The sequence below is a fragment of the Pongo abelii genome, chromosome 6, assembly GCF_028885655.2.
Source record: "Pongo abelii isolate AG06213 chromosome 6, NHGRI_mPonAbe1-v2.0_pri, whole genome shotgun sequence".
Lineage (NCBI taxonomy): Eukaryota > Metazoa > Chordata > Mammalia > Primates > Hominidae > Pongo > Pongo abelii.
This window is the reverse complement of record NC_071991.2, coordinates 4,024,962-4,040,352: the sequence shown is the minus strand read 5'-3', so window position 1 is coordinate 4,040,352 and position 15,391 is coordinate 4,024,962. Positions and strand designations below refer to the sequence as shown.

The following is a 15,391-nucleotide window of genomic DNA, read 5'->3' as shown; positions in this document are numbered from 1 at the left end:
AGCTGTTTATGAGTTCACTCATTTCCACATGAGTGTGGCAGACACAGAAGCCACATGCTCAGCACTTAGCAAGCATTCTTTTCATTTTTAATCCCCTCAGCTGGAGTCTTGGGGTTCAAGGATCAATGAGACATGGCTCCTATACTCAGAGTGTTCAAATTCTATTTTTGGGGAATGATTTTGTATACAGAATTTTTCCTGGATCAAAGGGGGCAGGGTCCAATGGGGAAAAATCTCTCAAGATTGCCTTTGTCGAATGGCCCAGCACGTCAAACGGTGGCCAGGGACAGATGGGCTGCGTGTGCCCCCGGAGGTGGCCACTGCCCTGACGAGGGCTCGGTTGGGATTCTTTATTTTCAGGTTTTATTTTTGTACTCACGCACTCAGGGAATATTGAGAGGGCACAACTTTTAAAAAGCAAATACATACATGTCAGAAAAATAAAATGTGTCAGCAGGTATTTCGGTTTTCTGCTCCATGAATAGAGAGGGAAGTGGTGGGAAAGAGAGAGCAGAAATGGAGGAGATTGATGGTTTCCCGCCTGGGTTCTTTGGACCCCCCAGGAAGGTCCAGATTGGAAGTAACGGGCAGTTGCTTTCTGTTTTCAGGATTTCACAAGACTTAGCGGAAAGTCTCTATTTACCCACGGAGAAGCAGCTGGGACTCACTGAAACCCCAAGTCCAGGTGGCTTTCACGGGAACGACCTCGCCTCAGCGGTCCCACCCCAGCATCTCCACGGACTGGAGGCTCTCAAGGGTATTATGCGGAAAAATGAACTTGCTACTTCAGTGCAGGGAGGTAAACAGGGCCTATCAGGATAAGGTGTCCACGAGAAACATATGACAAAAAGGATCAACGGGAATAAAAACCAATGATCACACCATCTACACCAAAAACGAAACTTCTCAATTCCGAGGTTTAAAGAAACCACAAAAAACCCTTGTCCATATAATATATGTAGTTATGTAGCATGATGCGCTGGCCTCTGACCGCTGACTTGGGACACAAGCTGGGCGTGACATGTGTGAAGTGGCAGTCACTAACAGGGGCACAGTAACGGAGATAACTGGGGACTGGCTAATACCAAACGTCTCAGTACTCACATCACTTCCAGCCGCGCCATCCTGGAGTCGTTCCCTCCTTCAGAAACAATCTCACAGGTGTAGTCACCGATGTCGCCCGACCACGTCTGGCTGATGAGAAGGGACCCGTCCTTCTCCACCACGATCCTAGACGTGCTCGATGGAGTCAGGGCCACGTTGTCCTTCTTCCAAACGTAGCTGTGGGCCAAGCAAAGGGTCTTGAGTTATAAACCCCACAGGGACAGAATCACTGGTCCTTCCCTGTCTCTTAAAAAGCAAGCAACTAACAGTCTTGTGAATGGACTTTAAAAACCACTGAATTGTGCTCTTTAAAAGAGTGATTTTTCTTTTCTTTCTTTCTTTTTTTTTTTTTTTTTTTGAGACAGAGTCTTGCTGTGTGGCCCAGGCTGGAGTGCAGTGGCACAATCTTGGCTCACTGCAGCCTCCACCTCCTGGGTTCAAGCAATTCTTGTGCCTCAGCCTCCTGAGTAGCTGGGACTACAGGTGTATGCCACCATGCTTGGCTAATTTTTTTGTATTTCTAATAGAGATGAGGTTTTGCCATGTGGCCCAGGCTAGTCTCAAACTCCTGGCCTCAAGTGATCTGCCCGCCTCGGCCTCCCAAAGTGCTGGGATTACAGGCCTGAGTCACCACACTTGGCCTAAAAGAGTGAATTTTATGACACGTGAATTAAACCAAAAAATAATAGAAAAAAGAAAAGCAACCAGATATCTTGGTTATAATACAAAAACAGATGCTGAGGTTACAAACAGGGCAATGAAAATGACTGGTTCTGCCTGTCTGACCTTGTGTTTTAGAGATGAGAAGTCTGTAGAACCACGGGCATACCTGTCACCTATGAAAACTGCACTCAACATTCCTGCCCCGGTAAATGCTCCTGGAGGACAAGAGTGTTGTCTGGACAGGAGGCAATGACTGTTTAAAAAAATCTGCAGAGTGGAATTGCCCAACTCATGAAAAAAAAAAAAAATCACCCTTCAAAAACATACTTTCTTAAAATTTGACCATTCTGGCAGATGGTCCTTAAAATTGCATTTCGTCCTCATTTAATCTATCTGTAGCAATTTGAGCACATTTTTCTTTTCAAATACAGAATCAATTGAGAGCCTGCCCAGTCTTTAGATGACCACGGGCAGGGGCAGCACTCATTGCTATATGGAATGAAAGTGCTGTTTTTCTTTTCCACAATAATTTCATCGGATTTTCCAAATGTGCCCAGTTCTTTAAAGCCTTCATATTCATAAGCAGACATTTACAAACTACCCTTATCGGCAATTACCCTGAGATAGAACAGGGCTGATTTCACAAGAGGGAGATGGATAGACTGCTCATGCCGGGGCATCGTATCCGGCTGGCTAGTCACTTACAGCCTGGTGCTCCTCAGGGCAGAGCAACCCTGGGACAAGGGGCACCCCGAGAGCGAGTAACCCAGTTCCATCTCAGGAAGGGGCCTCCAATTTAATCACATATAACAAGCTACAAGGAAACCACAGGGATCCGAGGCGGTTCTTTTTGAGCTGTCAGAGTAGCAGAAAAGCAGACTTCCTTGAAGTCATACTCCAAATCATTTAGGAAGGAGCTCTTTCCCAGGCCTGATGACCGTCTCCAGGATGGCCACCAGGGGTGTTCTAGGTCTTTCACTTGCTGGTTTTTGTTTTGTTTGTTTTGTTTTGCATTCGGCATCCTTGTACCTAAACCACATTTGGATTCTGAGCCCTGGGAAACCCCAGGGAGTCGGGTGGAGACATGGAAATTTACAATTGGCCAAACACCCGCTCAAGAAGCGCGAGAGAACAGCCAAGTCTCCGCGTCCCGCTGCTGACTGTGCACCCACAGCCGTCCCCTCTGCTCGGGGTGAGAGGCCCCAGAACGCAGCAGGGCATCTTGAGTAGTCTGCCCATTCGACTCATGCACTGTGCCCCTTCTGGGCTAAGGCCAGAGTGGAAATACTCTGATGACTGGATAATTCTTTTTTTATTTTCAAGGCTGATTCCAAAAATTTAAAACTATCCTGAAGGTGGCTGCTCTTCAGGGAACAGCTCCCCACTGACGCCCACCTGTCTGCCGCCACAACTTCACCTGGAGTCTCATATTTTGCACAGTTACTTTCCTGGCCTGAATTCAAACAAAGAAGGGATGTCAGCATTCCTTTAGAGAACCCTCGACCAGGCGCAGTGGCTCACGCCTGTAATCCCAGCACTTTGGGAGGCCGAGACGGGCAGATCACGAGGTCAGGAGATCGAGACCATCTGGGCTGACACGGTGAAACCCCGTCTCTACTAATAATACAAAAAAATAGCCGGGCGTGGTGGCGGGCGCCTGTAGTCCCAGCTACTCGGGAGGCTGAGGCAGGAGAATGGTGTGAACCCGGGAGGCAGAGCTTGCAGTGAGCAGAGATCACGCCACTGCACTCCAGCTTGGGCGACAGAGCAAGGCTCCGTCTCAAAAAAAAAGAGATCCCTCACGTCTGGTCTCCCTCTTGGCATGCACCTTCCCGTGAGTGCACTGGGGACTGTGGCTGACTCTGTCCCATGCACAGACCTCCCTCCCCACCCCCATTTCACGATGAAACTATCCCAAGAGTAAAGAACTCTCCCGGGAAGGGCACAGCCCCCATGTAAAAACTGCTGAATCCTAGTCGATCTCCCTGGATTTTTCTCTCATTGAGTATCAGCCTCTGACACGTGTGTTTGACAGATAGTGTATTAACCTTGGCAGGAAAAATCATGAAAAGCAGCATTAAAGTCATGAAGTGGAACAGAGCTCACTGTAAATCATACATAAGGCTGGAGTGGAAAATGGGATTTGCGTGATTAATGACGGCGCCCACAACCAGAAGATGCCGTAATCAGGGACCTGCCGCTGAAATCAGAGTTCCCCCAATTCTTCCTCCTCATCTCAACTTCACTTCAGAAACTCACAGAATATCAACAAGCCCCAAAGCATTGTAACTGATTGTGCTGACCGGAGTGAAACCCGGGGGTCATGTGTGGCTCCACAGTGCAGCGTGGCTGTGGTCCCCTTAATCACGACGTGGTCCTCAGGAGGGTGGACGATGGACGTCCGATCTGAAAAACACAAGGCACAAGTCAGACGAAATGACAAGTTTGAGAGTTTCTGCCCTCGGGGGGGATAATGCCCTGGTCATCTGACATCACAACCTCCGAGTTTTCTCTCATCTTGGCAGAATGAGTGTAAATGGATCGCTCTCAGAAATGCTAGGGGAGTTAAAAACAAGCAAATAAGTCAACCACTGCAGCAAAGTCTGTCAACCCACCCACCCCTCCTAAATCACCTTTAACCTCAAACACCACGGAAGTAACTGAATGCGGACCACCCCATGCAGGTATGGATGAGGTTCCAGGCTCTAAAATAAAACCTAGACTCTCTCCCTAGATGACCATCATTCTAGTCATTTCTATCATCTGCATGGTACTTTGTGAGTCTGCCAAGTGCTTTTGTTTGAGTTGTTGTGTTTATTCCTCAAGACATTCTTGTGAGGGCTGAATATTACTATTCTCAGTTTTCAGGAAGGAAGATGGACGCTCAGAGATGCAGTGACTTGCCCACCTCCCCCAAGCCAGTATGGGGTGGGGACGCGCAGCTTGCCTGTGCAATGGGTCACTGTAGCACCCATACCTCTAAGGGGGACCTGCTCTGCTTCCAGGAACAGAGCCCAGAACTTGGGAGTCACAAGGCTAAGTTCGAGGCCAAGACTGACCTCTGCTAATGGTGAGTCCAGAAAAACATCTCTACGTCTTAGTTTTCCTGGCTATGGAAGGAAATGCTAACATCACTAATAGTTGTACAGATTAAAGTGGGCAGAGTGTGTGAAAATGTTCTGTAAAGCCACCAAAGCGTTATCCCAGTCAGTCTAGTGTCGTTATAATGTTGAATCTCAGCAGATCCACAAAATCAGAGATTCAGATACCACTTTTTCATAAGCTTTTTAATATCCTACTGCTCAAGGTCATTGCCAAGTTCTGATTGCAAAAGTTCAAAAAACTGCAACCTCAGGCATAAATGGGTTAAATGTATGGTTACTATTTAGGGATATAGAATGAACGAAGTGGTTGACAGAGTCATCCACCAAATGGAACAAAAGCTCCTTTTTAGTACTTGACAGTAGAGTGGGAACTTGGATTAATTTCCTTTAAACTCATGATCATTTTACAAATTAGAAACAGTCGTTTATCAAAGTGGATACCAACTATATGATAGAAAATGCTAGACAATATGAAATAAAGCACAACGATTTACTTTTTCTGGAAGAATAGTGTTTCAACAAATTACTCCCTCAAGCAAGTTAAAACTTTCCTCATGTAGATAGCTTTGTAAAAATCTGTGAGTGAGCACTCTTTTGCTTTTTGAATAATGAGTTTTTAGTAGTAGAGATTAAGATGAGACAGAGAGGAGAAACTATATTGGCAATTGAAGCTAAAAAGTGGCAATGGGGGACCATTTAGTCCAACCCTTAAGCTCCAGAAAACTACTCTGCATTTCCGAAACGTGTCTTGATTTAAAAAAGTACAAAAGCTGAAGATTTCCTTTCAGTTCACTCCTAATATACAAGAAACATTGATAGTTAATATATTAGAAGTGTGTTAGTTGTTCCTAATAATTGTATAGCATAATATTCCTTCTTTAGGATTTTAATTCTTAATTTTCTTATAAAATGCTTATAAAATTAACCAACATATCAATTTTGTGATTTGAGCTAGTTTTGTATAATATCTCCACTGACTTTAAGAAGTCAATCTTTTATCTCTCTGCAATGCCCCCATTAAATCTCTGAATACATTTTCTAGTTATTCTTTTAGACACCGAAAATTTCTCAACAGATTTCTATAAATTAGTTGTAAAAATAATCATTCTCTTTTGATGAAATTAGCAAGCCCAAGGGCACGTTGACATCCCCGAAGCACATGATGACACAATGATTAAACCATGGCTAATGGAAGGCTGATGTGTGAGGGCTGCTCCTTACTCCACACGGTGAGCGTGGCCGATGCGTTCAGGGAGCCCTCCGTGTTGGCCGCAGAGCAGGTGTAGTTGCCGGCATCCTGGATGAAGACGGGCGCGATCTGCAGACCCCCCGATTCAAGAAGCATGAACCTAGGAATCCGGACAGAGCCACTGGCCAGAATGTGGTTTTCTAAAGAACAGTGGACAAAAAAGGCATGTTATGGTCGTAGCACTTGAAGGAAATGAAGATAGTGGTTAGAGCCATAAGCAAGTAATATGGTTCAGCTCTGTGTCCCCACCCAAGTCTCGTCTTGAATTGCAATCCCCACATGTCGGGGGAGGAATCTGGTGGGAGGTGACTGGATCCTGAGGGTGGTTCCCCCATGATGTTCTCCTGTTAGCGAGGGAGTTCTCACAAGATCTGATGGTTTAAAAGTGTTTGGCACTTCCCCCTTTGCTCCTTCTCTCTCCTGAAGCCACGTGAGATGTGCCTGCTTCCTCTTTACCTTCCACCATGATTTCCTGAGGCCTCCTCAGCTATGCAGTACTGTGAGTCAATTCAACCTCTTTTCTTTGTAAATTGCCCAGTCTCAGGTATGTGTTTATATCAGTGTGAGAGTGGACTAATACAACAAAGAAATAACTTAAGGAAATAATCAGAATAAAGTGAAAATTGTATGAAAAGAAATAACTGAAGTAGTACTGCTAGCACTGTTTAGAATAACAAAAACCAAGAACATCCTACTTGCTCGATATTGAGAAATTTGGTTAAACAAATTATGATCCACAAACATGATTGCTATTTTTGGGTGATCGGTTTTTAGTTTTCTTTATATCTGCACGTATTTGAAACATTTTTATATAAAGCTATTATGTTCAAAATTAGGCAAGAAAACAAGAGAAAATAAGAGCCCAGCCCTGTTATTGATCTGTAGTGTCCCAGATCTTTAGGAGTCGTGTCTGAGTGCAGGGATTGTATCTCTGAGACTCGAGAAGCTGCCACACAGTTTTCCAGCAGGAAGAGAAAGATAAGGCTTTTGGCATGTCAGCCCGATACAGCCCAGCAAGTATGAGGAGCTCATCCGTGTGAATCAACAAGGCTCAGCACAGACTTGTTCAGGATGGACTATGTGTGCTGTTCATTCAGTGGCCCTCATGGTAGAGGCTATGGGAACTCCAAAGGCAGCCTTCCCAGGAACTGAACCCACAGTGGGCTGAAGCATCCCAGGTTGACTGGGGAAGGCACAGAACGATGTGGCCCTGGAAGCATCTTTCTTCAACAAAACAAAGGCCGTGATCCTTAATTCTGAATGTCATAAGGAAGAGCTCCACTTAACAGTGGGAAAAGTGAGTGCTAGCAGAGTGACTTCACATCCAATGCTTGACACGGTAAGGCCCGAGAAGGCCTGAGGCACTCTCTGAAGGGCGTCGGTAGAAAAGAGTGACATTTGCACAATCCTTCTCTTTTTCTAATGTGTGTTTCCCTTTCTAGAAGGCAGGGATCTTGTCTGTCCTATTTATCCTTGTGCCCACGGTATCTTGCACCTGGTAGGCATTCTGTAAATCAGGGGTCCCCAAGTCCAGGCTGCAGACCTGTTTGGAACTGCGCCGTGCAGCAGGAGGTGAGCGGTGACTACCGAGCATGACTGCCTGAGCTCCCCCTCCTGTCAGCCCAGCAGTGGCATTAGATTCTCATAGGAACGCACACCCTCAAGTGAACTATGCATGCCAAGGATCTAGGCTGCACACTCCCTAGAAGAATCTAATGATCTGAGATGGAACAGTTTTATCCTGAGACCATCAGCCCCGACTGGAGACCATGGAGAAATTGTCTTCCAAGAAATAGGTCCCTGGTGCCAAAAAGGTTGGGGACTGCTGCCATAAGAGTTATTTAATCTTCACTGAGTGAATGCATAAGTGAATAAACAAGAGAGTGAATAAGAAGAAAGCACTGGCCCGATAGGTTACGTTCTACATGGGCCATGCTGTTGTGGGCGGTGGACGCTACCCACCTCTTTTCCAGGTGATGGCGGGTTTGGGAGCCCCGGACACCTCACACCTTAGAATGGCTGTCATCCCGTCAGTAACTGTGGTGTCCACTGGCCGCTGGGTAAACACTGGAGTGATATCTGAGAAGAGGAGTTAATGAAATGATCAGGGCCTCGTTCCCCTGAGAGGCTCACACCAGCCTGGCGGACTATCCTGCATGGGCTTTAGAGAGCCAGTCACAGAGGTAACTGTAACAATACAAAAGAACACTGTTCAGGAGGGATGGCAGCCCTCCACTGTTCCTCTCCCAGGAGTTACTGATCTTTGTTTACAACCTGGAGAGAAAATACAGTGTCACGATGTAACAGATACACAAATGGAAACGTGCAGGGGCCCAGGAAGAACAGTTTTAGATGAATGTTAAAGAGAGGAGAGGCATTTATTTAGATCAGCCAAAAGATTGCTTTTGTTCTTTAAATGAAAGGTAGCCCACACCTATATTCCCAGCACTTCAGGAGGCTGAGGCAAGAGGACTGCTTGAGCTCAAGAGTTTGAGACCAGCCTGGGCAACACAGTGAGATCCCTGTCTCTACCAAAAATGAAAAATTAGCCAGGCATGGTGGTGCACACCTATAGTCCCACATACTTGGGAGGCGGAGGCAGGAGGATCACTTGAGCCCAGGAGGCCAAGGCTACAGTGAGCGATGATCATGCCACGGTACTACAGCCTGGGTGACAGAGTGAGAACTTATCTCAAAAACAAAAACAAAAACAAAATCTAATTATTGAATATAAAATGTCATCCACAAGATGACACTTTCCAGGATCCTTACTAGGATCTGTTCTGAGAGTTAAAATAACCAGGTTTCAAAGACCTCCATAAAGATACATTTCTGGGAGGTGTCATGAGCCCCAAGCGCTGGGTTTCTTCTTGTTCGTGCGGGATGGTCAGGGCCCCCAGCAGCCCTGAGTCAGACCGAGGAAAGACAGGAGGAGCTCCTGATGGCTTCAGCGAGGGCTTGCCCGACTCTGTGCTACCCAATAACAATTAACCGGAACCCCTCATACGACAGTGATCTGCATCTCTCAAGTCTTCTGTGAGGGTCCCTGGGCTGATACCCCTCAAAGAAAGAAGTGAGTAGACCTCACGGAACCCAGGGCACAGCCGCCGCCTCTTCTTGCACCTGCTGAGAATCCCATGGACCACAGCAAGTCCCAGAAACTTCACTGCCAGGGCCCTTCCTGAAGCTGACCCTGTCTCTCCACCTTGCATGCAACCACCCGAGTCCAGGGTCTTGTCAGATGCTGCAGGGTCCCCTAACAGGTCTCAACATTTCTGTGCCTGTGTCAGGCTCCCTGAGGCAGTCAACCTTGAGCTGCCCTTTGAAAGCTACAAAGGCCTTAATGTCCCTTCTCTGCTTGCTCGCGGCTCCTGAGGCTCCTCCTGTTCTCGGCCTCTGCCCCTGCCTATCCCTCCACCCTCCAGCCCGTCATGGCCACCCTGCTTGTCACTAAGCCCCATACTATCCGCCTTCCTTCACCTGCACACATGCCAAGCTTGTTCCTCCAAGGCACCTGCTGTCCCCTCCAGCCCATGCAACACGCATGTCCCCAAGAGTTCACACTCCTGCTCCTTCTGAATCTCTCCTAGAGAAGCACCCCCCCAGCCACATTGTCTGGGGGAGGCCCCCGGCTCACTATGCCACCACACCTGCTCCCCTTTTCTGTAGCACCCCTGGCTGGCTGGAGTCATCTCGTCCTTCACTGCCTTTCTCCTCCCTGCAGACCCTCTGTCCTGGAAGCACAGGAACCTCGCCTGTCTTCCTCACAGCCATGTCCCCAAAGCCTCATCCAGAGTGCCCGACACAGATGCTCAGTGCCGCTTGCTAAATGAGCAAATCAATATCGATTTTTTAAAGCACATTTTCCTTTCATTAAGGGTATTTTAATTAAAAAACTCATTTTGCAAAAAACCTCCTACTACAAAGCAGATAACATGATCACAGTCATTGATCTGTTTGTTCACTCACTCACTGCCGTGGAAACAGTTCAGGCGGTACTTTCACTTACATTTCCAATCTGACCCTCATGAGAATCCTACAGTCTGGGCTTGGTTAGCTCCATTTTAACAGACGAGAAAACCGAGGCTGAGAGAAACCCAGAAATGTTCTCTGGGTTCTCCTTTATTCTCATTCCTAAGTCTCTCGCTGGAATGGAGATTGGCAAACTACAACCTGGCGGCCAAATTCAGCCTGCACCCTGTGTTTGTAAATAAAGTTTTATTGGAACACAGCCACTCGCATGTGCTGAGAATTGTGGCTGCTTTTAGGTTACTACAGCAATGCTGAGTAGGCCACATCCTTCAAAGCCAAAAATATCTACCATTAGCCCCTTCGCAGAAAAAGCTTGTCAATCCCTGCTCCAGAACGTCCCGGCTCACGATTGCAAGATAGGCTTCAAATAATTCTAATCGATCAAGACTCATCTTCTGACTTGAGCATTCAATATTATTTCTACTTTTTGAAGCAATATTGGTTTCCTAAGCTCCAAAATGAAAGACAAATTTGACCCGAGGGCAAGATTCAAGGAAGGGACCCCTAGTTCACCAAAACACATGTACAGCTTGCTACACACCTGGTCAGTCTCTTTGCAGGCTGTGGGTGGGAAGAGCCCTCGGCTGTGCACACAGTGACACTGATTTGCTCTCTCCAACAGCTCTCACCCCTGAGGATATCAGCATTTTGCTCCCAAAAGGGCAAACATGAAAGGTATAATTCCATAATCACTAGATTCTACTTCATTTTAGAAGAACAGTATTATACAACCATGGGAGATTAAAAAGAAAACCCACAGAAACAATGAAAACCTTTACCTTGAGTTTATTTTTCAAAGACAAAGAGCCAAGGTATTTCTGTTAATGGGGTAATCAAAGAAACTCACAAAAGAACTACAATTGTTCAATAAAAGTAAAATAGAGAATGAATGTAAAAAATAGAAAAAAAAAAAATCAAAAGAAAAAGATTAGGAGTCATCTATTCACTCAATAGTCTTTCTAATTCTGCCCAGAAAATAAGGGAGTTTTTTCTACTTCTCCTCAAGAAAGAGGAGGGCTTAGTGAGGGAAGAGGCAAGGCTGCCCTGAGAAGAGGAGGGCACTAGGGCCAGGGAGTGACAGGCATCTGTGCTGCTTGTGGGCCTCAGCAGTTTCCCCACAGGACCCACGAAGGCTTCAGGTGTGCTTGAGAGCTGGCTCTCCTGGTCTGGCCACTTCTGGCCACATCACCCTTTCTGTTTACCTCAGGGGGCTGAACAGATACTACCATTTTCTGTGTATAGTATATGGAGCAAAGTTTGGGAAGCACGTCCAGGTAGCCGTGGGCCTGGGCGTACCCACTGGATAAGTCCGGGTAGCCGTGGGCCTGGGCGTACCCACTGGATACGTCCGGGTAGCCGTGGGCCTGGGCGTACCCACTGGTTATATCCGGGTAGCCGTCAGCCTGGGTGTACCCACTGGATACGTCCAGGTCAGGTAACTGTGAGCCTGGGTGTACCCACTGGTTACATCCGGGTAGCCATGGGGCGGAGTGTACTCACTGGATACGTCCAGGTCAGGTAGCTGCGGGCCTGGGTGTACTCACTGGTTACATCCAGGTAGGTGTGGGTCAGGATCTCCCCTCCTTCATTGCTGGCGAAGCACTGGAAGATTCCGGAGTCCTCTGGACACAGCTTCTGGATGCGCAGGCCTCCGCTGGCAAGCACTTTGTATCGAGGATTCTGGAGCCTGCTGATGGAGATGGCATCCTTGTACCAATGGAGGGTGGGAAGGGGGACCCCTGCATAGGAATGGGAATAAATAGGATTTTAAAAATAATTCCTGATGTGAGAACTGAGGCACATCTGTTTCAAAGGCTAGAATGGCAATATTTTAATAGGCATTTTCTTGTCTATTCGTGCTTTCAACCACCCTGGAAGGAGCTATTTTTTTTTGTTGTAGATGAAGCAATCGACACAGAGGGGTATCGAGAGGAACAGCTGGCACGAACCCTGGCCACCCCGGCTGCAGTGCCTTCCAGGCTCTGCTCTGAACCTACACAGGCTCATGCTCTTGTTTGGAAAGGAGATTCCAGCTGAGAGTGAGCTTAATGTTCAGATGGAGAGGAATCCCTCTCTGCTCTGCAGTGCCCTACTCAGCCACCGTGGGAGGGCTTGGGCACAGGGTCAGAGGGGCAGAGGGGAGGACAAAGGCCACATCCCAGGTCCATGCCTCACAGACAGTGTCACCTTGGGCAGAGTACATTACCTGTCCCTTTCTTTGTCTCTGTTTCCTCATATGCAGGTGAGCGAATGATAATCGTGACTTCAGAAGGCTGAAGATTGGATGTGTTTGTGTGTCTGTGCGTGTGTGTGTATATGTATGTCCATGTGTTCATGCGAGTGTGTGCATGTGTTTGTGCATATATGTGCACATGTTTATGTGTATATGTATGTGTATACATGTGCGTGTGTATATATGTGTACATCTGTGTATGTATATGTGCACCTGCATATATATGTGTACATGTGTTTCTATGTGTGTCTGTGTGAGTTGGTGCATATATGTGCATGTGTATACATTTACATATGTATTTACAAAACTCATGCCCGGCACCTGGTGAGTGCTCAATGGCAGTATCACTATTCATCCCAACAGCTAACAATGAAAAAGAGTGCCATCTTTCAAACACCCCCTATCAAAGGGGTTGGATACCATGGGCCTTCACGGAGTTCTACTGTCTCAGAGGAGCAATTTATTAGGTTAAGTAACCTTGTTAAGGGTTGAGGAGGCACAAGAGGTATTCCATTGTGGATACAGGAAAAGCTGCCTCACTCCATGAGGCATATCTAGACTTAGCTTTAGATCTCAGATGGTTCTGTACCTCAGTTTCCCTAAATAGAAAGCAGATTTAAATAAAAAACACAAATTGACATGCTTCAGGGCAAAGCACACCAAAACCCCTTGATTTAAGATGGCGTGTGGGTAGGTGTGAGATGTCGACTTTAATAAATAAAGTTCATGCCATGGAATATCTCAAGATAATGTCTTCTCAGATTCTCTTCTTTGCCTTAATTATGTTTCCTGTCACTTTTCATTAAGTCAGGAAATCTTAAAAAATCCATTTCAAAGTGAAAGCATAACGAATTCATGTAATATCTCATAATAGCAGTTACATTATGTCACTTTCGTAAGGAATAACCACTTTGCATGCTGCTATAGTTTCACTGTCAAAATGAAAAGAAAGCAGTAAATTATACAACAGCAGGGCAATGTCGGAAGATCTGTTCTCTCTATATTTGTAAGTCTATACTTCACAAGCAGTTTACCCTGCAGAAGTCATGCAAAAAAAAAAAAAGAGCTTTCTCTTGTCAAAGGGAGTTTAAGATTGTCATTTGTTGAAAAATAATTGTTAGTACATAGGGAACTGGGAGTATTTCTATTTTGGGGCAATTTAATGTCATAACAGAAATCTTATCCCCCGCAGTATTGTATACTCTTATTTCTGAAATATAAGCTCTCTAAATATTTTATAGCTTCACATTCACAGAGTTGTTGGCCTTAAGAAGCTGGCACCTACACAAGAAAGAACAATGCAACCACCATAAGAAAGACAATTCCACGTAAAATTCGTCTTACTTTTCTCTCACACTTTTCCCCCCTCCCCTATGCTGAATCAGTAGAGCTGGAATAGAGAAGAACAGAAACAGAACAGAGCCATGGACAGCAGCTGCTGTGAGCTGGTCAGGAGCTGAGGACCAGAACTCCTACTAAACCAAGTCCCGGGCCAGGAGCAGTGGTTACAAAGCACAGTGGGTCGGGAGGGGTTCTCTGGGCAGAGGCTGATCTTTCCCTCTACCACCAGGACTGGAAGGGTGACATGCCGCTGCACCGGAAGGGTGGCACAGCACTGGAAGGGTGACACACCATTTTCAGGAATAAGAAATGGCATCCACACAGTTGCAGGTATGGACAAACGGCATTTGTTCTAAGTCCAGGGCTTCAGGTCCTGGAGGAAGCTAGTGTTCTGGCAGGAGCCAGGTGGCTGCTTTGGTGGCTGACAGATTTGCGTTTGGGTCCTGCCTCCATTACCATGTGGCCCTAGGTAAGTTATGTACCCAGCATTTAATGAGCAACTCCCACAGGCCACACACTGGGCAATGACTTCACCAGAGAAGGATCCCACTTCAGCGCGTGGCCCAGTGCCTTGGGCACGGTACTTAACCATGCTTTCCAGGGCTTGGTTTTCCTGCGGTACAGTGAAAATCATCTCTCTCTTAGGAGCTGTTTTGAAGATTTGCAAAACTGGTAGTCATTCTTACCCTCCGAGCTCTTAGGGAGTCGGAGAAAATACTATCCTTAGGACGGATGGGTACAAACAAAAGAGAAAAGATCCTTTTCGTTTCCTGATAGTTGCCAGAATACAAACACAGGTTTTGTTAACGAAACTGCCTTGACAAGCCTGTCTCTGCTACAAGGTTTTGTGTAATCACCTGTGCTGCAACACATGAGATGGTGACAGTGGGCAGCTTGTAACTGAGGCATGGGGATGAGGGCTGGGATGACCTGAATGGCAAAGGAAAAGTGGACCCAGAGCTGAAAAGGCAAAAAAAAAAAAAAAAAAAAAAAAAAAAAAGGGAACATTTCCTATTCAAATACTATTCAGCCACAAAAAAGAATAAAAGGGTGTCTTTTGCAGCAACCTGGATGGAACTGGAGGCCATTGAGTTACATGAAAGAACTCAGACACAGAAAGACAAAGACTGCCTGTTCTCACTAATAAGTGGGTGCTAAGTCACATGTGCACATGGATGCAGAGTGTGGAAGGACAGACAATGGGGACTCAAAAGGGCGTGGGGTGGGTGATGAGAAATTACTTAACGGGTACAAGGGACATCACTCCAGTGATGGACGCACTCCAAGCTCTGGCTTCACCACTGTGCAATACATCAATGGAACAAAATTGCCTTGTACCTCATGTATCTACTACAAATACATGTACACCCATCTCCCTTTCTAGAGTGGATTTGGTCACCAGTCCCAGTCACCCCATGGATGAGAAAGAATTTTCTGCCCCGAATCTCGGGGGGGTCACACTCTTGTGGAGTCAGGGCCTTGGAAGGGGAGTCCACAGGATATGATGGAGTCCCCTCTCTGTCTGGGGTAGACGGGGGCTTCCTTTTTGCTCTGCTGGGTAAATAGTATCATTTCTGCTTTCCAGGGGAGGAAGCAAAAGCTTGGCAAAGTGAAATGCCTTACCCACGGTCACTGCCCCAAGACCGATCTACTCTCTGAAGTCTG

The 15,391-nt window shown here is 46.5% G+C and overlaps 1 protein-coding gene across 4 annotated transcripts in view; it reads right to left on the bottom strand.

Annotated features, from left to right (window-relative positions):
• SDK1 (sidekick cell adhesion molecule 1) overlaps positions 1-15,391 on the bottom strand; it is a 974,158-nt gene that overhangs the window by 291,886 nt on the left and 666,881 nt on the right. For all 4 annotated transcript variants that reach the window (XM_024241289.3, XM_054545732.2, XM_054545733.2 and 1 more), the window contains exons 9-13: positions 11,697-11,891; positions 8,083-8,199; positions 6,093-6,260; positions 4,071-4,173; positions 1,105-1,281 (exon numbers count right to left, since the gene is read on the bottom strand). In XM_024241289.3, coding sequence (XP_024097057.2) covers positions 1,105-1,281; positions 4,071-4,173; positions 6,093-6,260; positions 8,083-8,199; positions 11,697-11,891 — 760 coding nt within the window. The remainder of the gene's footprint in view (positions 1-1,104; positions 1,282-4,070; positions 4,174-6,092; positions 6,261-8,082; positions 8,200-11,696; positions 11,892-15,391) is intronic.